Source organism: Artibeus jamaicensis, unplaced genomic scaffold, assembly GCF_021234435.1.
Source record: "Artibeus jamaicensis isolate MK-2021 breed Jamaican fruit bat unplaced genomic scaffold, CSHL_Jam_final scaffold_1964, whole genome shotgun sequence".
NCBI classification, from domain to species: Eukaryota; Metazoa; Chordata; class Mammalia; order Chiroptera; family Phyllostomidae; genus Artibeus; species Artibeus jamaicensis.
Window position 1 is genome coordinate 69102922 of NW_026522030.1, and position 24980 is coordinate 69127901.

The following is a 24980-nucleotide window of genomic DNA, read 5'->3' on the forward strand; positions in this document are numbered from 1 at the left end:
CTCTATTGAATTCAATAATCCTTAAAATTAAATACTTTGCCATAGTTCCTTCATAGTTGGATAAGCAGATTTATAGAATGAAATGTAGAGTATATATTTACTGCACCATTTTAAAGTATTGCACTCTAACACTTCATGAACAAATTCTTCGGTATGCCTCTTCCTAAACAGGAAACTACACAGGTTAGTTGACTTAGGCTGCTATGATGAAGTTGCATAGAATGGGTGGGTTAAACAACATTTGTTTCTCACAGTTATGAAGGCCGGGAAGCCCAGGATCAAGGTCCTGACTGATTTGGTTCCTCATGAGGACCCTCTTCCTGGCTTGCAGACAGCTGCCTTTTAGCTATGTTCTCACAGGGCAGAGAGAAAGAGCCGCTCTCTCTCATCCTTTTCTTATAAGGGAGCTAATCACAACATGAGGGCTGCACCCTCACTGCCTCATCTAAATCTAAATTACCTCAGGAAGGCCCCATCTCCAAACACCACCACATTGGGGGCGGGGGGGTGGGGGTTAGGCCTTCAACATACGAATTTCGGAGAACCACAATTCAGTCCATAGCACTAGAATAAGGCCATTCTACATAGCCACATTATTATTATTATTATTTGTAATTTCCTAATATCTCCTGAGGCTGTCCATTCGTAAATGTCTCCACTTGTCCTAAATGTGTCATTTATAGCTGGTTTGTTCAGACCAGAGATGGGGCATTCTGTTTGATTGTTATTTCCTGAAGACTCTTTTTCATTTACCACAAGTCCCCCCAATTTTTTTCCATGACATTTACTTGTTGAAGAGATAGAATTTGTAAAAAGACCCACATTCAGGATCTATTAGATGGTTTTCTTATTATTTATTTACCTCTATTTGGTATATTACCTCTAAACTAAAGTCAGATCTCAAGACTTGATTAGATTCAGGGTAAACATTTTCATCTGTATATTTTATTGGTGATGCTGTGTTCATCAAGAGGCATGTAATCTCTTTTTGGCTCACTCTTTAGCGAGGCAAAGTTTGATGTCTAGTTTAAGGTGGAGATAGCCATATTACAAAAGTACCTTTGACCCTGGCTGGGTGGCTTAGTTGTTTGCAGCCTTGGTCTGTGCACAGGGGGATTGTGGGTTTGATCCCCAGTCAGAGCACATGCCTGGGTTTCAGGGCTGAACCCTGGTTGGAGCACATGCTGGGGGTAGGGGTGTGGCCAATTGATGTTTCTCTCTCTCTAAAAAAAATCAATGAACATATCCTTGGATGAGGGTTATTATTTATATATATATAAATATATATATATATATTTGGCTTTCTCTCTGCTCCTGCTGCACAAGATGCCAAAAGAAAGAAGGCTAGGGGAAGAAGACAGTGCCAGCCCCCGCTGCCATGAAGAAGCAGGAGGCCAAGGTGGTAAATCCCATTTGAGAAAAGGCCCAAGAATTTCATCCAGCACAAAAGGGACCTCACTTACTGTGACACATGGCCCCGCTACGTTTGGCTGCAGTAGCATAGTTATTCTCTGTAAGCATCTGAAAGTGCCTCCTGCCATTGACCAATTGACCTAGGCCTTGGACCGCCAGTTACTCAGCTGCTTAAGCTGGCCCACAAGTACAGACCAAAGACAAAGCAAGAGAAGAAGCAGAGGTTGTTGTCCCAGGCTGAGAAAAAAGCTGCCAGCAAAGGGGATGTGCTCATCAAGAGGCCACCTGTCCTTCCCGCAGGGAGTAACACTGTCAAGCACCCTGGTGGAGAACGAGAAGGCCTAGCTGGTAGTGATTTCACACAATGTGGATCCATCAGGCTTGTTGTTTTCCTGCTTGCGCTGTGCCATAAGATGGGGTTCTCTACAGCTTTATCAAGGGGAAGTCCAAGCTGGGGTGTCTAGTCCACAGAAAGGGGGTGTCTGTACCACCACTGCCTTCACACAGTTTAACTCAGAAGACAACACACAGCTCTGGCTAAGCTGGTGGAAGCCATCTGGACCAATTACAATGACAGATATGATGAGATCTACCATCACTAGGGGGTAACATCCTAGGTACAAAGTCAGTGGTTCTCACTGTCAAGCTGGAAAAGGCCAAGGCCAAAGAACTGGTCACCAAGCTGGCTAAGTGTATGCTGTTCTGCTTTCTGTACATAAAAGTAACAAAAATTCTCCTTAAAAAAAGTTTCTTTGGAAAAGAAAAACAGTAAGGAGGAAGTTATCCCATTGAACACCAAACCACACTATAAAGCTACTATCACCTAAATAGTGTGCATGGACATAGACAAAAAAATGTCAATATAGATATAGACTGGAATCAATAGCATTTCAAACTAATGGGGAAAGATGGGCAATGTAATTAAAAAGTGTTGGGAAAAAATAGATTCTTACTTTATTCTATGTCCTCCACATAAATTCCAGCTGAATTAAAGAGCTAAATATAATAACACCTCTAAAAGAAATAGAAGCAAATAAAAAATACTTTTAAAATACTGGGCTGGGAAAAATAAGATCCAACACTTAGACTCCTTAAAAAAGTTGGTAAAATTGATTGGACATTAAAAGTTTTGTAGCAACATGCATGGAATATTATGACCAAAAATATGTAGATAGGGAATATCAGCAAAAGTAGGACTTCTGATATCCATAACATACAAACAGCTACCACCTATCTAAGGGAAAATGAAAACAAAAAATGAGCAAATAATATGAATAAGACATTCTGAGAAACATACTTCGAACATCTAATGATCACTTTACAGTATGCTCACCTCCACTAATGATCAGGAAAATGCAATGAAAAGAGTGAGATATCATTTCTCTTCTCAAGCTTTAAGGTACTCATTATGTATCAGTCATTTCAAGAGTGTGGGGAATAGTGTTAGTTTTATCAAAATATAAAAAGTGAATACCCTTTGACCCAGTAATTCCATCTCCTGTGGACATACACCTGTTCGGACATTCACTGCAGCCTTGTTTGCAATAGCAGCCCCCGCCCCCCAAACCTCAGTGCCCGTCTGTAGGAAAATAAATTATGGAAAACAAAGAGATAAACCTATACAGCCATTAGAGTGAATGAAGTTGGCCATAAGAGCTAACAAGGGAAATTTTCAAGATGGTATATTAAGTGAAAAAAGCAGTTCACAGAAAATATGCACAGTATGAACCAATTTTTTTTAAAGCTGTCTTTTCATCTAAATGCAGAGTGTTAAAGGTGGTATCTAAGAGGGTAGGATTGGGGTGTGAGGGTGACGTTTCATATGTATATACACATCTGTTTTAAACAAAGTTTTTAAAAAGATTTTGTTTATTTTTAGAGAGAGGGAAAGGGAGAGAGAGAGGAAGAGAAACATTGAGGGGCTGCCTCTCCCATGAGACTAAACCTCACCCAGGCCTGCAACCCAGGCATGTGCCCTGACGGAGAAACAAACCTGAGAACTTTTGTTTTGTGGGATGATGCCCTAACAGCTGAGCCACACCAGTCAGGGAACCTCTGTTTTGTTTTGTTTTTTTTTTTAAATAAAAGATACAGTGACAGCCCTGGCGGGGTAACTCAATTGGTTAGAGCACCAAGGTTGTGGTCCCATCCCTGGTCAGGGCACACACAGGAATCGACCAATGAATGCATGAATAAGTGGATAAACAAACTGATGTTTCTCTCCCTCTCTGCCCCCCACACCTCCTCTCTCTAAAATGAATAAGTAAAAATTAAAAAAATATGGTCACATGTTGAGACATTATTTTGGTCATTAGAGATAAAGCCAAAGAGAAAGAAAAACTCCTTACTCAAGAACTTGGGGGAAAAAACCACCAAGAATCCTTCAGGTAAAAAGCCGATATCATAAAAGAAGACCTAGATTCCTGAAGCTAACCTGCAGGTTGAGCACAAACACCCACTCACTCATGGTAGAAACATTTAGCCAAAGAGAGCATGAATGTGCTGATCTTCATTTATCTTTTTCATTTTCTCCCAGATTACTACGTTCTATTCCATTGACATACTGAGTATCTGACAGTATGTTAAATGCAGGCCAGCATTTTTCAAAAAGTAAATGAAAGACAGAGTTCTACGCTGCTTATTCAGTTCCCTAAGCACAGGTCCCTCCAGCCTTGGGGTGGAAGCGTTCTCAGTGGTTCTCTGATCACGACTCCACACAACCAGAATGTTCATTCCCTTTCCCCAACATTCCATTATTAGTAGTATTTTATGTGGGACCAAGTGTACATAACAAAAAAAACCCCCAAATTAATATCAGGAATATTGTTTTAAAAATCCTCAATTACAGAGTTTGGTCTGCGGTCCAAAAAAATTAATTAAAAAGTTAGGACATTTACTCAGTTATACAGGTTATTCAATTTCAAAAACCCATCTGCAAAAAAAAGATCCCTTTAAACTCTGTTCTCCGCCTGTGAAGAATGGTGCAGGCCCTAAGAGACCATGGGTTTTCAAACCAAACTCAGTGCAGGATCTGGGATAAGGACCTGCCCTGCAACCAGTACAGGAGGGATTCCCTTCCGACAAGGACAAAAAAAAACACATACTGGCATTTGTGTGAGGCCTCTGATGGGAGCTCAGTAAATATCCATTTTTCACAATTCTGAGAGATTTTTACTCTGAAGGTCAAGAACACAGGGGATTTCAAATTAATGCTGAGATCGCCAGAATACCCAATGAAACATAACCAATTTTTCTCAAAGAAATAGAATGCTAGTAAAGATTTTAATGCGTGTCCATTTTCCCACATGCCTTCATGTAAGTCCTCTAGTTTTTAATTAAATTTTGAACTTAAACAAATTATCTTCACATAATTAAAGCTGTAATCCACCGATTCTAAAACTTGTATTATCATTAAAACTTTAGCATCATGAATGTATCAACCAGTTTCTCCAAATTTCGGTGTAAGATTTAAAATTTTCAGAATGACTCATTTGAAATACACACTTAAGAAAATACTCAGTAACTGTTTTCCCTCAGGGTGAATTTTACCTAGAACTCCTCCCCTCCTTTTGTTGCTTTTCTTGTGCTGCCCACAAGTTGAGGACAGAGCATATGTTCTCTGAGTTCAGAGAAAAACAACTTTGAGGCCTGCAGGGTTTAGCCCCCAGCCCTGCCACGGTGTGGATCCCAGGTCCTCACTGTGAAAGGACAGACTTGGACCAAATAATGTCAAGGCTCTTCCAAGCTCTAAAATTCTATGATTAATGGTCCAACAATGGACAACAGACTCACCAACCAACTAAGCAAACTATGTTTCCTGTGGCCAAATTCTAAGAGCCCAGAGGTCACCTTTTTTGAAGTGCAGGAAGATTCAAATTGTTCAAAGGAAGTGCGACAACAAAACAAGTATCTGTAAGAAACAGCACTTGCAGCCCCTATCCAAAGATAACCTAAGAACAAAACATAAAGGGTTTAAAACTTTCACATGTACACTTAGCACACAGACTTTCTTTACCCAACAATGGAAGATATTTCTGCATAAGTATAAAGTGTTATCATACACTTTTCCCCTTAACGATGTTATACTAACAAAACCTTTAATAAAATATATATTTGTAAAATGTAAAAATGCTTAAACCGTATAATTATCTGTATTTATGACATTTTTTTAATTGAGAACATGAACTTTCTTAGAATTTCTAGCCCAAACACTATATTTGAAGATGAGAAAAAAAAAAGAAACTAAGTTAACTTCTTGGCATTTTCGCTTTAGTTTGCCATTTATGTAAGTCACTCTCAAGTAAATAAGAGGGCCATCCAGTTCTTGAATTTCATTCTAGAGAGCCAAGGGGATAGCTCCCATATAATATTTATTCAAAACAAGATCTACTGAGATGTTAACTGGACTTACTGTGGTGATAATTTCGAAATATTTACAAATTTCAAATCATTATGTTGTACACCTGAAACAAATACGTTATAACCAATTATACCTCAATAAACAAAACAAACAACAACAACAAGAGACCTATTCTTGTGAAATTCCGGATAGTTTGGAAAGCATGGCGTTTCTACTGCTGAGTTCCTATGCCAGGGTGAAAGGTCTCCTCTTCCCAATTAAAACAGAGGATGGACCTGGGACCCGCAGGTTTCTGCTTTCTGAAGTCATTTGCACTACGTACCACAGCCTTTAAGTCTCTAGCTTCTTTGCTGACCCTACAGACAAAAACGTAGATCATCTTTAATTTCAGGCCTTCACCCATTTCCTTACGGGAAATAAGAGAAGAATGGACATGATTGCTAAGTTTCTGGTCTAAGTGGCTGAGCTCTACTTTCAGACTGTTCCACTGAGACAGTCACACTGAACCCTCAGCTCCCAGCCCCCTTTCCTCCTAAATTAGCAGTGCTTTAGATAAAGGCCTTCAACAATAGAAGTCAAAGACCCCATCCGGGAGGCAATCCATCAAAATTTGCATTTCTGAGAGGCTTCCTGGAGGACTGACTGAATTCAACTTAATCTTCTAGAAACTGGCTGTAATTGTGGAAGCACAGGATAAAACGTGAAAATGTTGGCGAAAAATTAGGAATACTGGTAGTTTGCAAGACGTAGAATTTTGAGCTAAGAAATGTAAGGACTGCCCTCCAATCTTCTCATCCTTTTAGAGACTACCATAGAAATTTGTTTAAAGGTCCTGTCAAATGTTGGTTAAGTTCCAGAAATTTCTGGCGTTATTTTAACCCAGTAGAAAAACAAAGGGATATGACTTCGATTTGCAAGATAAAAGGTTCAAGCATTTAATTCACCACTTGCTTCAATACTTCAATAACTTGATCTGTAGGCACCTCAGAAAAACATTCGTAATTAGCCTATAAATTACTAAGCCGATGCCGGTACTGGATTCCGAGATGAGGAACTACGAGATGCAAACCACTGCTGTATATCCTGTCTCCACCGTAGTTTTAGGAACCCGTGCCGGTTCTTTTTGAATGCTACGCGTAAGTCATTAGAAGCTGACTCAAACAGCCCGGTAAATTGTGAAACCAAATCTACCTTAAGTCTGTATAGAGGCGCACAATTTAATCAGTCCAAGCTAGAAGCCATGACAAAAGTCCTCCTCCAGTTGGCGCGGTTACAAGGAAAACCAAAAACTCCTTTAAATACTATACTCCTTTAAAAACTCCTTTAAAGAACTAGAGTTACTAGGACGGGGGTGTAAAGCTTTGGAAACTAAGTAGGGAACTGGAGTCTTTCAGCTCGAGGAACACAGAACAAACAGTAAAGTTGGGGCGCTGGTGGAGTGTCGCCCGTACACTTCTACCCTTGATTGGCTGAACCACTCAGACTTTCCTTTATGGCGTCACCGGGTACCTGCCTGTAGAAAGGCTCCGTATCCGTGACGTCACGCCCCACTCACCAATGAAAGGCCTCGGTCTGCGGGCCCCAAGGAGGGTTGTGGGCCCTTTTTTGTGAATGAAGCTCCACGGAACAGCCCTCCTGGGGTCCCAGGTGCCGCGGCCCGCTTTACTCTGGCGCTACCGCAGCAGCGTCCGCGGTGGGCGAGCCACGGTCACCCGAGGCAGCCCTAGTCGCCCGCTGCAGCAGCGTCGCCTCCTCCGCGCCAGCGAGCTGCGGGCACTTGGGGGCGGGCTGGGGGGCGCCGGCCGCAGCAGGAGGCGCTCTAGCCTCGGTTGCCGCGCCGGTCAAGCGGCAACTGCCGAAGGGAGCGGGGCAGGCGCGTGGGCCCTGCCCCTCCCCCGGCTCCTGCGCGGTCGCCTCCCGCCGGGATCGGCCGTCTCCCGCCGTCCACGCAGTGCCTTTCCGCGCCCGCTGCCCCGAGCGCCCGCGCGCGTGGCTGGCGGGGGCCTCGTTGGGCGAGCGGGCGCGCGGGGCCATGGTTGTGGCCCCCTGACGGGCCGCGGCCGCCTCCATGAAGCGGAAGAGCGAGTGGCGGGCGAGCTGGGCCGCCGCGCCCCCCTGCTCGCGGCGCGGCTCATCCTCCTCTCTGGGAGCGAAGAAGAGCCGTAGCTCCACGTCGCAGGAACTGCATCGCCAAGACCAGCAGGACGACCTGTACCTGGACATCACCGGTGAGCCGGCGGACTAAAGCGTGGCGGGACGCCCCAGACACGCCGCACCCAGCACTCCCTTCCCCTCGGTCCCCTGCAGTCGAGGCGCCTTTTCCCACTCCACTTCTCTAAAAGCCCCAGCTCGCCACACCCCCCCCCCCCTTCAGGAGCCTGGCTCCGGCGGAGCGCCCCTCTACCCCTAGTTGCCATATGCGTTTGTGGCGAGCTGTAACTTTATCCTTTTGGCTCCCTAGTACCGTAGCAAGGTGGGCCGGGGGTCACCTTTCTAAATGGCAGGCATCCGCTCGTCATTTTAGGATTTTTGTAAGTTCGGGTTGATACCACGTCCTGGGGTTGTGTGCTGGGTTGACTCTTCGAGGAGCCTGAACCTGGGAGTCACCCCAGAGAATTCCCCGAGCGCGTGGAACACGCCTGCATGGGAGCTGTTTGTATGGCGTTTGCCAAACCTTCGCTGCTGGATGGGAAATGGAGTCCTGCTTGGGGCACATCGCCCGAGCCGGGCGAAACAGTCACCTCCCCTCTCTGGTGCTCTGTGCACTGCCCCCTCCCCAGCGCTTGCACGCGGTCCTTCCCCTCAGGGGCCGCAGGACACAACATGTCACGTGTGTGGTATTTGAACCTGGGCAGCTTGCTAATTGACCGGCGTTGTCACTTTTGAGAAATCTCACCCAGACCAGCAGGTAGAAAAGCAGCCCGTTGATAGCTGTTTTATTGTTAGTGCTGATTCTACAATTCTCGAAGGACAATAAATCGAATTTGGCAGCTGTTGGGTTTGAAGCTTGAGAAGTTATCAAATGCGATGATGTATGTGGAAACGCTTTGTAAACAGCACAGCCGTCTAGTTTTACGGGAATTTGCATTCTGTTTGGTACGTTGTGTGTAAACCTTGGCATGCCTGGGATTTTTAAAAACTGTTTCCCGCCAGTAGCCACCGTAGATGTACCAGGTGAGCTGGAGTGGTCAGAACAATAATTTCGAAAGTGTTCAAACACAGAAATGTCATAGAAATAATTTTCTAGATTGATGGACAGTTTATGGCCTTTTTTTTTTCCTTTTAAAGCCCAGAGTAGAGTGGAAGGTTTCTCAGCGTTGATGGTGGCTCTAGGGAACTGAGGGGGGAAGGAGGAAGTGGTTACCTTAAGTCCCTGTCCCTTGCTGGCATCTGCCAGGACCATGGTAACTCGAGTGTGCTACTGTAGGAGATGAAGCCAGCTGGCTGAGGATGAGACCAGGTCCCTCCATGGTGTGTATTCCGTGGAAATGGCCCTGCTGTAGAGGGCTGTGGGTGGAGGACCCACACAGTCCTAATTATGCCTTGGTTATTTATGCCTTTTCAAAGGAACTTTGTTTAAATAGCATTTAGTTTTAGGGCGAATAATGCATTTACATGGTATAGAATTCTTAATTCTAAAGGTACACAGCAGTATGTAGTGAAAAGTTGGTTTTAGCCACCTGGTGTTCTTCCCCAGGAGCAATGTATGTTCCTAGTTTCTTGTGAGTCATTCCAGAATTAGGCCGAGTGCATACACATAGACATTCTCTACCGTACCCAGGCACGGTAACATGCAACATCTTGTTTTGCACATTCACATTGGTTTTCTTCACATTATTTCTTAGCAGGCCTATTGTTTTATATTAGTGTGGGCAAAACTGCCTCCTTTGCCTTTTTTTTAAAAAAAGATTTTATTTATCTTCAGGTGGGGAGAGTGGAGGGAGAGAGGGAGAGAAACATCAATCAGTTACCTCTTGGCATGCCCTGTATGGGGTCCTGCCTGCAACCTAGGCCAGTGCCCTTGATGGGAAATCAAACTTGCAGCCCTACGCTCTGCAGGCTGATGTCCAACCAAGCCACATGCCTGGGCCAGGGCTTCACTTAGGCCAAAGTGGATATGGTTTTAAAATCTAAAACCATGCAAAAGTATATGTGATTTTAAATGTACATGTTTTCAAGCTTGTTTAGACAGCATCCTGTTGATGAAGGACGTTTTTGACAGCAAAGTCATTGGAGTAAACATTCTTCCTACTTTGTTGAGAAAAATGCGACATGGCTGGCTTTTCTGAGGTAGTGACCAATGAATTAACTTCAGAAAATATCACAAGCAGAATATTGAGGAAAGAGTGGTGGGGCATTACATACAATTAAAATGCTATTATTTGGCTTACAGACCCAGATAAAAGGAGGGGTGCAGTCTCTGTAAGACCACATGAGGGGAAAGTAAGGGAGTCAACTTTCCCTGAGATTTCTTTAGGTGTCCTGGCCAAAAACAACAATAACAAAAACCCCAACGGCTAAATCAGTCTGTTTTGGTGTGATATTCAAGACAAAATAAAGTGACTATGGGTGTAGTGTGTGTTTTACTTTTTATTGGGCTTGTAGGGAAGACTTAAGGCCTCATCCTCAGCAAATGACAACCTGGTCCCATTCTTGCCAACTTGTTTTCTCTCGGTTACTGTTTTTCTAACTTAAACAGCAATGCATGCACATTTTACAGTTGACCATAAGCAAAGGAGATGTATAGATGTAGTTTCCCTCCCCCCTAATATTTTCTTCCCTTAAGTTTTCTTTGCTTATCTGAGTTGCTACAAATTGTGCCATATAAGCGAGAACAGTCTCTCTCTTTTTTTTTTTTAAGAGACGCATTTTATTTATTTAGAGGCATGCCCCTGACTGGAGACTTGGCCTACAACCTAGGTATGTGCCCTGACTGGGAATTGAACTGGCGACCCTTCAGCTTGCCAGGATGATACCCAACACACTGCTCCACACCAGTCCTCTTTTTAATGTCTGAGTGGTATTGCATTGTGTGGCTGAAGTGTGCTTCATGTAATGGTAGTAAATGGTAACCTTGGGGGGTTTCCAGTCCCTACTGCAAATGGCCACGTTAGCATGAGTGTGTATGTCTACCTACATGTATGACTGTATCTGTAGAGTAAAATAAATTGAAGAGGCTGGACAAAGTATATGTAGATTTATCCATTCATCAGTGGGCTTTTTTTGGCAATTATGAATAATGCTGCTATCAACATTTGTGTGGACATATAGTTTCCATTCCTTTGGGTATATACCTAGGAGGGGAATTGCTGAGTTGCATGGCAGTTCCAGTGTTTAGTCTTTTGAGCAACTGCCAGACATTTTTCCAAAGCAGCTGTTACACCAACATTCCCACCATCAACAGACTAATTATTCCATATTTTCGCCAACGCTTGTTACAGGATTGTGACAGTTCTTTCCCATTGGGGTTGATTTGTAAAACATTAATGCACATTATAATTTCTGCCAACTCTGCCCTTAAAATATTAAATTTTTTTTACATAAGTCCTTTGATTTTTATTACCACCTATTTTATCTATAAATTGAATTCCCATAGATCTAAGATATTTTTGTATGTGTACATTTAATACAGAATGTTTAATGCCTATTTCATTCCTTTAGTCCTTTGTTAGGTGGTCACTGTTGTTTAGTGCCCAGCCAGCCACCCAGCTGCACTGGCATTTACTCTTCTGGGAGTGGAGTGAGTGATGGGAGTTTTGTTCCTACCCCAACCCCATCGAGCTGTTATTGACCGTTCCCTGAGTTCTTGCCATGTTCAGTGACATGGATTTTTACCTGAGCTGTAATCCTGGTGCAGTTCCAGTGCACTATGTGAAAGAATGATCATAAATACAGTACAAAGTATATACATTAACGTTAAACCAGATGCTGAATAAAGATATGGTCAGAATTCGATGTTACCAGTCAAGGCAGTGGGGGAGAAGAAGGGAAGTGAGGATGATTTTCAGTTGTATTTGAAACTAGAAAACTCTCAAGATGGGAGAAATACCAAAGGAGGAAATGTTGGGTTTTTTCTTTTCTTACTAACCTTCTTGTGGCCAGAAGTATGAATATGTTCGATCTCTGTATTCTTATTCCTTAAAAAGGGCCCCCTGTAAATGACAGTGGGTGTTCTCCTTTCCCTTCATTAACATAGGAAATAAAAGTTTAAAGACTATAACTAACACTGTATCATCTGTTTGATCATTTATAGGATGGATTGTTGGTACAGAATTTCAATTTTACTTTTTAAAAAATTTCTGACTAGTAAAAAAAATAGTAACTAGCTAAAAAAGACTTGGTGGTTTGTCTTAAATCAAAAGAAAAAGTTTCAGTGTCCACCATGATAGCCTACCTTTGAAAGGGTGTCTGTATTACAGCAGTAAGTCATTTCATTGGAGGGGGATCTAGTCAAGGTCAGGATTGCCATTTGAAAGCACTGGATTAGTGGTGTCTTGGATACTCATCAAGTGAAATTAAACAGATACAACACTATGTCCCACCCCTTTTCAGGGTTTTTAAAAATACTACTGGACATCATCAGGGAATAATTTGTTCATTAATTCAGGGAGTATTTATTGCATGCTTACTATGTAAAACAGTCATGCATGTTTATTGTTTACAGTGATGATAGAAGCATATTTTTTTAATAGAAGAAGAATGCTGTTACCTGGGGCACTGATTCAAGGAGGAAATAAATTCATTTTTCTGCAAGAGTTTCATGTAGTGCACAGGTGGCAAACATGAGGCCTGCAGGCCGAATCCAGCCCTCTACCTTGTTTTATTCGGCCTGGCAGCACCTTGTTTCTACCCAGTAGCAGCACTGAGCTCTCCCTTAACTGTTAAGGAGTAAGTTACTTTTACACAGTCCTAACATGACATTCAGCCCTTTGAAGGCAACCTCAAGGCTAATGTGGCTCCCAGTTAAAATGAGTTTGATACCCCTGATATAGTGGATTATTGTGTTGCAATAATTGAAGCTCACCAAAGTATGTACTATTTGTTTTTCTTCTTGCTTATGATTTCTATACTTTAAAATTTGTGCATAATATGAACTAATTTTCTTGATTTATGTGCTTGCGTAATTCTTCCAATGGTGCTGTGTTAGCTGCTTTAATTATATATACTTCCTGAGACATCCCAACACTACACCCAGACAAAAACGTAACAGTTTTAATGTTACTGCTTCAGTGGACCCAAAGGATGGTTGGACGTAAAGAAGGGGATGTGGCAGTGCCAGTCAGTGCAAAACAAACTTTAACTTCTCTGTGCCTTGGAATGAGAATGAATTTCCCCAGTTCCTGCCGGGGTTTGGGAAGACTGGAGTGAAATCATACTGTAGATTTTTAGGGTGGAATGACATTTGCAGGTTTCTGAGGTAGTCTCTGGGGATCTCTGATTTGGTAGGACAGATGTTTTGTTTTTTGAAAGAATTTCAGGTGATCATCCAGAAATATCATAACCATCTACTTTTCCCTCTGAAGAAGCCAAGACCAGAGATCAGTAACTTTGGCCAAATTGATAGCTTCTTTTTGGGAAAGCCTTGACTACCTCACTTTTATTCTAACAGATAACGCTGTTTCACAGAGCTGTACGTAAATGGTTTGCTGAATATCTACTAGTTAGTCCTGTGCTACTTAGGCTAGTAGACAGCGTCCCAGTAGATGTTCCAAAAGTAGTATCTGCAAAGGTAAGCTTAGTGAGATGAGTAATTAATTTCATTAATTTGGAGAAATGAGTGGACTAAGTACACAATTCAGGTCCTCCAAAGCTCGTGCTGTTTTCCAAATTGATATTTCATTCATTCAACAAATGTGTAATGAATACTCTGCCAGACTTTTTTTTCCCCCCTTCTCTCAAGTGCTAAAAATAGGTCACTGCTGGAGATATTCCCTACTCTCATAGGGTTTGTTTTGTGTGTGAAGGGAAGAAAAAAAAAACTTAAGAGGACCTGAGGGAGAACCAGCACATAGAGGAACCACATTGTGTTTGAAGTCTATGGGGAAAAATAACTTTGATGGGTAGAGTTTCTGCAGAGCTAATTCTCCTGGTTAGCTAGTGTCTGCCCACATGGGGTTGAACACAGCAAGGTTATTAATAACCTTTGGAGTCTCAATTTTCCCATCTGTTTAGAAATAAAAAGTGCTCAGATTTGTTGGGAGGATGGAAAGAAGGGGCCGCATGTGAAGTACCTGGCCTGGTGCCTCGTTGACAGCCAGGGCCCCATCCATCATGCCAGCAGTTGGGGGAGGTTGGGGACGTGAAGGCAGAGACAGTCATCACTGCTGGAAGGGTGTCTAGCTCAGAAGCAGACATTTCCCCAAATGTGTACTTGCACAAAAGGTTTGGTGAATCAGCACCGTGAAAACACAGTGTGTTCCTTTCTGCTTCTGAGCACGATCTTCATGGCACAGGCCCGAGGCTGGCTCTGGCTCGGTGTTTGTCAGAGCAGCAGAGGAGGTTTGGCACCTTCTTGTTAATTTTTCTGCCTTGGGAAAAACATGAAGCCTTGTCTTTAAAGATTCTTTGTAAGAGGGAGAATAAATACAAGTCATTGCTTTGTTTTTGAAGCTATTGTTACAAATTGTTATACTGAAGAGTGTGTATGTTTCCTAATATTAAATTGCAGATGAGTATATTGGGGTCTTTGCAAAGATGCAAGGGCTCCATTAGAGTCTCTCAGGTAGAAGTTTATAGAAAAATAGTTTACAGAGAGAATGCCAGTTTTTCAGAGTGGTTAACTTAAAGCATCACTGTGCTCTACTACAGCCATTTTAAGAGAGTATTACACAGATCCAGAGATTTGATACTGCTGGTACATATTACTGGCAGACAGGGCGGTTTGGGAGGTGGGGCTAAAATAAGTAGCCGTCTCAAAAGGCCTTTCCATTCTTAATGTATGTAGCACAGAGACCCCATTTATTTGAAATGTGTGGGTGTTGTATATAAACAAGAAATTAAATCTTTAAATCTTTTTTTTTATTATTATACTTGGAAAAAATAATTCGAGTAGCCAGTATTTTGTTTCCCTTCCCAGTTAAGGAATACTTTTAATCTTAGTAAATCCTTTAAGGTCCTTTACAAGAAAATTACTTTTATAATTATCTGAAAGTTGAAATGAAAACATGATTAGAGTTATTTATCCAAATATTTCAAAGGCATTCCTCACTTAGGACAGAGACCTTTATGAGCGAGGTAAGTAGGTGCAGGAGTTGTTGTGCACAAAAAGAGAGATTGTATTGAATATTAGTTTAGCAGGAGCTAACAATCTTTCAGGACCATTTCTTTACATTATTTGGTTTTTAGCTTCTTGGGTTAGTCATTTCATTTCCAGATGTGCTGACAACTGTATTAGACAAGGATTACCTTTGGGAACATTTTTCAAGATAAAATTATTTTTAATATCCTAAATACAAGGACATTTAACTGGAATGTATATGTCTCATCTAGATTCTGGAGTTTATATGAAAATTTTACGCCCTTCTCTCTCTCTCTCTCTTTTTTTTTTTCTATAGCTTTTCATGGATACTGCACCAACAAAGGTATTCAGATCATTGACTCTACTTTGCGGTTCTTTCTGATGATTTTAAAACTGTAGATTTAATCTGTTAGTTGTGACTCTTGGTTCCATCCCTTCCTGTTTGCTTGTCTAAAATGTAGTGTTTGGCCAAATTGATGGTTTCTGCCTTGATAGCAGATTCCTCTTTTTTAATAACTGTAGAGTATCTTCTGTATGTTTATGACTCCAGTTGAAATTTGTCTTTATATGAAAAGTTTTGCTGGTTTCTGTGTCTAGGTAATGCTGAAAGTAGTTTCTGTGATATTTTATTGGGTCAATGATGAATGCTATGTTTTAGATGGTGGATATTTTGGTAATAGTGAACTTTCTGTGTTTTAATTGCATCTCACTTTTGTAAGTTTTTTGATGAAAGGATACTCACAATGAGTCGTTCTACCCTCGGTGACTTAGTTATTTCCAGGCATTTCTTGGCTTAATGGACAGGTTTGTCTTAGTTACTGTGTTTGGCAAGAGGGAAATAATCATGAAGGCCAACCTGAACTTAAAGAGTATTCTGATTCCCTTTGATTTTCAGGTTCCTCAAATAAAGCCAGAACAAATGTGAATGGCCCCATATATACATATATTTTCCCCTGAATTTTTAAAAAGACTTCTGACTTTATTCTCTTGGTCTTTTAGTCAGCTCTTTTAATTCTTAGTATAATTTATATTCTAGAATAGTAGTCCTCTTAGGATGCTTTCTTCACCATTCAGTTCAAAGATTGCATCTCATTGTCTTTGATTTCCCAAAAGCCGAGGAAGCTAGGCTGGGTAAATTTATTCTAATCGTGTAATATTACATATTGACTTTATTTTTCTGGTAGTTCACTTTTATACCATTATAATTTGGTTGGCACTGTACTTTTCACAAAAGAAAAACATCTTGTTCCTTATGTCAGTGGTGTTTGTTGTTCCTTCAAGTTCTGATTTGAAAGTAAGATCACTTTCTTGGCACTGCTATGTGATTTGTGTCATCGATCTTTTTATATACCCAGCCCATAATAGTGTAATGCCATTACAGATTCTGAATTCTTCAAGGCCCTTAATTTTAGGACCATCACAGCTGAATCATTCTCTGCATTTTGCTTATTTGTACTAATATGTATTTGTGTGACTTGTGCTGGGGAGTTAATGAGTGTATTCATGCAACAAATATTTATTGAGCAACTACTTTGAGCAAGGGATGGGGCCAAATATTATTGAGGAAGGTGAAGATTTATGATGACCTGTTCCTCCTTATCCCTGAAAAATTGAGAAGGAATAGGCTCTTAAGTCATCATCTCAATGAAGACAGGTCATGAAGGAGTCAGTCATTATGTAATTTTGTTCTTTCCATTGAAACAGTGCTGGTTTGAGAGAACTTTGTGATGGAAATGTCATTCCTACACAAAGTGAGTTATTCTTTCCAATACGTGGTAAGAATGGTTTGTCTTATGGTGCCTTTCTTGTGCTTACTTGTATGTGTGTGTTAAACTTTAAAAGAAACCAGGGTTTAAAAAGCTCCATTTTACTACGTAACTATACATACACACACAATTAATATACCGAAACCCCTATTTACTAAAATAGGGCAAAAGTGAAAGGTTTACATTCCTATTAACTCTATCTCTATTTTGAACCTCAAATTATCCCAGAGGATGTAATTTAAAATGAAATACCTTGTTTTTTCTTGAGAATATATTATTTATTAGTAAGAAGTAATTCTAGAGCACCCTTTAAGCCAAGTATTGCTTCTTAAATTGAAGGCACTAAAGATGAAGATTGCTAAATATTTTAAGAACTAGATTTGGTGTATGTGACTTGAACTGAAAGGCATTCTGAATTTCACATTTTAATAGGTGCTAAGGAAGAATTGCTTTGACATGAGTGTATAATAGAATTAATATTATGGTTCTACATTTTGGGAGCTGTTCTCAGTCTGCTCTTGGAATTTTTTATTGTAATCCCGTCATTAGAGAGCTTGTTGGGAGCACCCAATACCTGACACTGAAGCCTCTTAACATGCATTGCTTTTTTGACAGTAAGCTGTCAAAAAGCCTAGAATTTAGCTAGCAAACATAACTGAGATAAGATTTTAACTCCACTATTAATACTATATTCTACTTTTAAACTGTTGTGGCTGAAAGGTCTTGAAGCACAAATTTACTCAGGATGTGTTTGCGCGCATTTCATAATGTAAGCCTTACAGTGGCTGCTGCCAGAATGCACTAGAGATTTCAGGCCTGCCCCTTGATCTCTGGGCATTGACACTAGTGCACACCTGGGTCGTTATATCCACATCTAAATCCATGTCCATAGCCATATCTATACCACACAGAGGATCTTATCTGTGATGTCATGGTCACTCAGCAATCGGTGCCTCTGAGTGAATGGGATCTCTGGAAAGGAGGCTTGAGCCCCCATTTGAAAAGATTCTCTTATTTTTCTCCAGAACCAGCAGGAACTGTTCTTGATCACTGTTAACACCCAAGTCTCTGCTTTCTTCTTCTGCTGACAGCACCTTTGCCCCTAACTGTGGCATCAGTGTGTGTGTATGTGGGGGGGGGGCGTTAATTGCTGGGATTGGGGGTCAACTTTACGCCAGCATGGGGGAAATATCCTTTTCGTACCCCAGACCTGTCTCACAGTGCTTTTCTTACATTCTGCCAGTAATAAGCATCAAGACATAGCAGTTAACTTGAATTAAATAACAACTTGGCTTCAAAATGAAAAAAATACTTTATTTAATGACATCTCTCTGATTCTGGAGAGCTGGGAAAAAATAAACCTTTATTAAAGCATTCTTTATCTATTAGGATTTATTCAGATTGTTTTGCTCAAATAAATTTTTAGAGGTTAAATTTGGGAATTCAGAAGGCAATCATTTCCAGGCACAGTGTTAAAGGAATTTTTTTTCTTTAATATGACACTGTTGGGAATTAACAAAATAAAAGTGTGGGGGATATTCTGAAGGCTAGGCAATAAAGTTGGACTTTAAAAGAAATCAAAGCTTTGGATTAAGCACTCTTTTAAAATGATTTCAGAAAACAAATATATAGAGATTTATGAATTAAATTACTAAGTTTTGTTTTATGCCTCAAGAGCAGTTTTTAATGCCAATTTGCGTGTACCTGTTACACATCCCATATAACATAATCGTATGTAGTTTTGCTTTATTGTAATTAAATCATCTTAAAAATGTTTTACTAAGAAATAAGCAGGCATATATAGAACTACAGAACACACTGAGTCAAGGACTTCAGTGCAAGCCCAATTGACTCTTGAGCAGCACTGACATTAGCAGCACCCAATCTGATGCAGTCAAAAACCGCATATAACTTGACTCTACAAAACTTAATTGTTACTTGGTATCTGTGGGAATTGGTTCAGGACCCCCTTGAATACCAATCTCCACCAATGCCCAGTTCTCTATATAAAATGCCATAGGTCAGTGCATCCTGTGGGCCCTGGATCTGCAAACTCCCGACTACAGATTGAAAACAGTACAAGTACTTACTGAAAAAAATCTCTTACAAGTGCACCCACGCAGTGCAAACCCATGTTGTTTAAGGGTCAGCTGTACTGTCTTTGGGAGATGATCCCAGGAAGCCCTCAGAGGGGAGCTGGGAAATGAGAGGGTCAGGAAAGGCAGGGTGTAAAGATGGCTCATTGAGGCAAGTTACTCCTGTGGTAATTGGAATTTAATCCCACAGGGGAAACCTGGGATCCAGTAGAGAACAGATGAGGATTGAGGGGACTGGGGTATTTATGTACTAGTAAAGGCTGAGTGATCATTTTGAAGTGCTGTGAGGGTGGCCAACATGGACTTCATAGGCCAAAGAAAGTCCTGAAAGAAATGTTGGTGCCACTGGAAAGTGTGCCAAAAGGAGGAGGGCTAGGCTCGGAGCTCTTACAGTGCCTCCTGCAGTCAGTTACAGTACTGACTTGTTCTTGTGTGCTCTTGTGCTGTTGTTGTATGTTTTCAGCTAGTTAGCACTCAGCCATTGTCCCGAGTTGAGTGTGTCCTTGTCTCTGTCATGTCCCGGTGGGGCACTTTTGGTAGCAAATGTTGAGAAAAGGGAGAAAAGAAGTGCAGGTGGCAGGGTGGGTTTGCCAGAACCAGTGGGAGAGTACTAAGCTGGAAGTTTGAAACACAGCTGAATGAGAACGTGTGTAAGGAAAATAGGTGAAGATCAGTGTGCAGTTAAGGATGGTTGGAAGTTCTTTGATTATTATGAAAAGCTTCATAAACACTGTAGCTTTGGAGGTTTGACTACACCGTTGTGTAATTGGCACCTAGAAGAAGTAGGTGCAGAGACAGTCCTGACCATAGTGAATGTGAAATGACTGGAACAGCTGAGCCACAGTGTGTATGTAGAGTGCCAGGACCGGATCTCCATGGAGACTTGACTGACTCTGCACAAGTCCCATTTCCAGGAACTCCTCATCCCCAGCTAAATGGAGTTTGTGCCTGAGTGTGAAGTTAGCCACCTTATGTCATTTATTTCTAATAATGCCAGATAGCAATTATTAGGTACTCTGAGGAATGTTTCGATGTAAATCTACTTACTAAATGGTTCAAGAATTTATCATCTGTGTGCCATATATGTGTATAAAGTGTTACACAGATACAAAGTTGGGAAATCACAGTTTACAATATGCGGTGTAAGTTTTGTTTTCTTACCTTTTCAGATGCTTTCCTCATCTTACCAAAGCCTTTCACAGTTCCTTTTCATTTTTCTTTGGGAATAATTCAGTTCGCTATTCTTAGTGGAGGGGGAAAATGTCATACTGCTAATCTTGTGAGAGTTGGAACTTGACAATGCTGAAGTTTTCACATGAGATCAAGATTCAGTGATAAAAGCCTTGACTTTGAAAGCATTAGAAATATTTTTTTATTCATTTTCTTGAATATCTGTGGGCAGCTTTTAGAATTTAATTGAAAAAGTGGTGCTAGTGATCTTTCCTGTCCTTTAATCATGTCCATGTTTTTGAGGTGCATTCATGATCCTGGGATCACCATACATTCATTATTGGTCCGTGCAAGCGGGTTTATCAGGCTTTCTATGTTATTGAAATGTGGCCAACTAAACAACACTGTGTACAGATGAGATGTATGTTTGAGTCTTCGTGCAAATTACAACACATAATTCCAACTGTTTTGGTACCTTGCTTTTTTCCGTTGTTCTTACCTTGTTTGCTTGGCACAGAATTAAAACAAAGGGAGCTGAAGGGTCCTCATGAATGAGGCTTTTAAGCAGCTGTAGATTGAGATATACAATGATCGCTTTTGGGCAGTCAGGTCTGTTGGATGCTAAGACCCATGCCCAGACCTGTGTTTCACTTTCACCCCCAAATGAAGTTTCTCAGATACAGGTGCTCATTATTTACACACACACACACACACACACACACACACACACACACACACGAAAAGTGATCTGTTATTCTACTACTAAGGATGTTTCCTCTATCAGTCTGTTTAGACTTGTTTTTTACAACCCCAACCCTTCCCCACCCCCTTCTATCTCAGCAAATTAAAAACAAAGACCCAATTCTTGTCCAAAAACAGGGGTTCCATCTATTGCACTGCTTGGGGACCTAGGCTGTGATAGAGCCCTGTGCCAGAGGAAAAAGGGTGCTGTGGAATGTCTTCAATCAACAATTAAATGGTTGTTTACACTCGTAGCCCATTGGCCGGAATTAATCACAGGGTCCTACCCAGCTACAGGAGGACTGAAATGTGCTTGTTAGGGAGGGAGCCAGAAATATTTGGTGAACAGCTTTAATGACTACATTTAGACTTTTAGGTGGCTCAGTGCATATTTGTATGTGTACGTAGATGCCTCTGTGATGTTTCTACATTCACAAGATAAACAGTATGAATACAGTTATCATTGCTGTTTTCTAACCTCATGTTACAGTAGAATCTTTATCATAAGTATGTGTCTCAATATACAAAGATTGGCAAAAGTAGGTTTACAGTTTGTATGGGAAATAATGCAATAATTAGTAAATAGTACAAGAGTAAACTCTTGTGTTCTGCATGCTCACAGCTGTAAACCGACGTTTGCCCCACCCCTGTATGTCTCAGTGGGTGCGTATTATTCCACTGTATGGACATGTCGTGATGTGTTTATTTCCTTCTGGCTCCTCCACTGAGGATAATATGCATACATTTATTTGCTTAAAATTGGGTAGAGAATTTTAGGAGTTGACCTTTCCAGCCAAATCATGGATTCTTATCAGGGTCTCTAGATTGTAAATATAAGCTCTGTTTAAAATAAGTCCTCTTTATGCCCTTTGTGCCCTCATAAAGTGCCTTTTTGTAATTTTTGAACTTGATATTTTGTGTGAGTAAGGACGTTCACGTGGTCCTGAGACAAGTGCAGGTTGGACTGTCCTCTGCGGACCCCTCCATGCCCATTCCTGTCTAATTCTTCCTACCTGCTGTTCCCCGGAGGCTTTAGTTTTTGATGTTTGCCTTGAGTATTTAAAAAGTATTTGCATAAAATGTTCCTTAAAGTACTATTTTAATAAACTTTTACTTTGGAATAGTATAAGATTTACAGAAAAGTTGTAAAGAAAATACAGAGTACTTTTGTATATCCCTTACCCATTCCCCCTAATGTGTTCCCTTATATTACTGCAGTACATTTGTTAAAGCTAAGAAGCCAACTTTGATGTGAACTATGAACTAAACTCCAGACTTCATTTGGATTTCCGCATGAACACCTTATTTTTCCTGTTCCAGGATACTACATTACATTTAACAGATTCTTTTTGAACTAAAATATAGTGTATTCTACACGACTCTGTTACAGAACCCCACCAATGCTGTTCTGGAACAGCCGGGGGGGTTTAGCTGCCCACTGCCAAGAAGTTATGACTCCCAAGGCAAGAGTTTGGTGAGAAAGGAAAGGGGTTGTTTATTTAAAGGTTATACAGATTTAGAATAAGGGCAGATTTCTGCTGTTAAGTCCCAGTCCCTTTAAATCACCCCAGGACACATAATCCTGCCCCTTTTTGACAAACCAGGCTGGTTTCAGAATAGGCCACTCAGAGGTACCATCTTTCAGAAAAGCAGAAGTCTGCAGCTCAGCTTCCCCGGTCACAGGTCAGCTCCAGGCATCCCTCACAAGTCCTTGCTTGGCTTGGCAAGGCCCTGCACAGTCAGCGCTGTTGCCACCGGCTTCTCCAGGCAGTCTTCCCAGCTCGCCTCCTGTTTCTTCCTCTACACCTCGTGGCGTGCTCTTATTCCGAACCGAGGGATTTCCCCTTACACACCAGCCCTTTTGGCGGACCTTCTCTTTCAGCCCACCCTGATTTTAAAGGCTTGGCCCTGAACTTCCTGTGTGACCTCATGTCCAGTCCCTCCTGTGATGTGTCAGAGTCTGCCATATCCCCTTTTTGCCAGGTCCCCATATCTTTTACCATCTTTTGGCTGCCAGCGTTAGGGCAGGAGTTCCCAGGGAGGCATCTGCCTCCCCCGGATATGTCACGAGTTATACACTCTTAAAGTCACATACACCTTTCACCCTGGGTGGTAGGCCTCTTCCCTTCAGGAAAGGCATGTTAACTTGCCATTGTTATGCAAGGTATCTCAACCAGCATATCATCCACTTCCCCCAATCAAAAGTAGTGGGGGATAAGCTCTGCTATTTTTTAGAGGACCCCCACTCTGTACCCCTTTATAGTTCTCTACCATGCTCTTTTCAGCTGATACTGTATTTCCTTGATTCTAAAATATCAAATACAGGATAAAGGAAAAGTAGGTTGACAGTTGTTCATATGGAAAATAATGCAATAATTAATAAATAATAGTCAAAGGAATAAACCCTGTGTTTTGCAAACTCAGAACTGTGAACCTACTTTTGTCTCACCCTGTACATTAAGTACTTCAAAGAAAGGAAACATGCTGCCAGTTATAACTATAAAGTTGCAGATTTTAAGATAAAGCATAATTTCAGAGATGTTCAGATATGAAAACTTGACATGTTAAATTGATGGAATATAATATATCTAGGAGATTTTTTCATTTTATTTTACAAGATTTTCTCATTCTTTTATTGCTGCATAGAATTTCACTTTATAATGCACATGACAGCTTTAACCAAGCCCTTAGTGATAATCATTTGGATTGTTTTCAGTCTTTAGCTACAAAAATAATACTGTAATGAGTTACCTATTACATGCACCATTTCATATGCTCAGCTGTGTAACAGGCAGGGCTTTTCAAAAGTGAATTGCCCAGTTAGAGGTGTGTGCATGTGTGTGTGTGTATAATTTTGATAGACGCTGTATCTATTTACAGTCACACCAGCAATGTCTGAGAGGAGTTATTTATAAGTTCACCAACAGAGTGGGTTACCAAACTTCGGAATTTTTGTCAGTCCTGCCAGTAGAAGGTTATAGTCTCAATGTAGTTTTCATTTGTATTTCTTTTAAGAGCACAGGTAGAGTTTCTGAAAATCTACTATATGTGTGTTTTGCCCATTTGGGGCTACTGGCTACTTCCAATTTTATATGCATTAGCTCTTTAAATATTTGGGAAATTGTTATCTGTTAGGATTTGCAAATGTTTTCTATTTGGCATTGCCTTGATGTTCTTATAGTTGTGCTGGTGATGTGTGTTTGCCATGCAAAGTTGATAGATGAGCCTGCTAATCTTTGCACTCACAGCTTCTGGAATTCAGGTCATAGTTGGACTCAACAGTATTATTGAAGAATTTTCACATGTTTTCTAACATATCTTCTTGTGCTGGCCTTTATAACATTGTTCTTGGGCATTTTACTTATCTCTATCTCTTCAGTTTAAACTCCCCAATACATTGTTTCTAACAATAATCTTTCCATGTCGATACCGTTTTAAGTGCCCTTAATAACTTTGTACAGATCCAGATTTCCAACTGGTATCATTTCCTTCTTCCTGAAGGATTTTTAAAAAACTTTTCATATAGTTCAGTCTGCTAGTGATGAGCTCTTTTACCTTTTGAATGTGTAAAAATGCCTTCTAAATTATGCCTTTCTTTTTTTTAAAATAATTTTTTAAAAGATTTTATTTATTTATCTGTAGAGGGGAAGGGAGGGAGAGAAACATCAATGTATGGTTACCTTCGTGTGTCCCCTGCTGGGAACTAGCCTGCAGGGAACCAGCCTGCAATCCTGTATGTGCCCTGACTGGGAATCGAACCGTGATTGTCTAGTTTGCAGGCCCACGCTCAATCCACTGAGCTACACCAGTCAGGTTAAATTATGCCTTTCTTTTTGAAAGATTTTTGCTTAGTACAAAATTTAGGTTTGGCATTTTTCTTTTTCTTTTCAACATGTTGTTATGATGTCTTATTTGCATTGGTTCCAGTAAGAAATCTTATACCCTTATCTCTGCTTCCGTATGTGGTATGGACTTTTTCCTCTGGCTGATTTTCAGATTTCCTCTTTATCACTAGCATAATTTCAGAGCTGTTCAAAACTAGCTAGTTTTGGGCAATTTGATTATGGTGCAGTTTCCTTTATATTTCTTGTGCTTAGGATCCATTGAACTTGGATCTGTGAGTGTATAGTGTTAATCAGCTTGGAAATTTTCAGCCATTATTCCTCAGAATTTTTTTTCTGTCTGCTCCCTTCTTT

The 24980-nt window shown here is 40.9% G+C and overlaps 1 protein-coding gene and 1 pseudogene across 7 annotated transcripts in view; both read left to right on the forward strand.

Moving 5' to 3' along the window:
* Positions 1 to 153: 153 nt before the first annotated feature.
* On the forward strand, positions 154 to 3972 carry LOC119053801 (60S ribosomal protein L7a-like; annotated as a pseudogene).
* A 3779-nt stretch (positions 3973 to 7751) lies between these two features.
* The window catches only part of CDC14B (cell division cycle 14B), a 96294-nt gene continuing 79065 nt past the window's right edge, over positions 7752 to 24980 (forward strand). For all 7 annotated transcript variants that reach the window (XM_037151558.2, XM_037151551.2, XM_037151549.2 and 4 more), the window contains exon 1: positions 7752 to 8001. In XM_037151558.2, the coding sequence (XP_037007453.2) occupies positions 7842 to 8001 (160 nt within the window). In that variant the 5' untranslated portion in view covers positions 7752 to 7841. The remainder of the gene's footprint in view (positions 8002 to 24980) is intronic.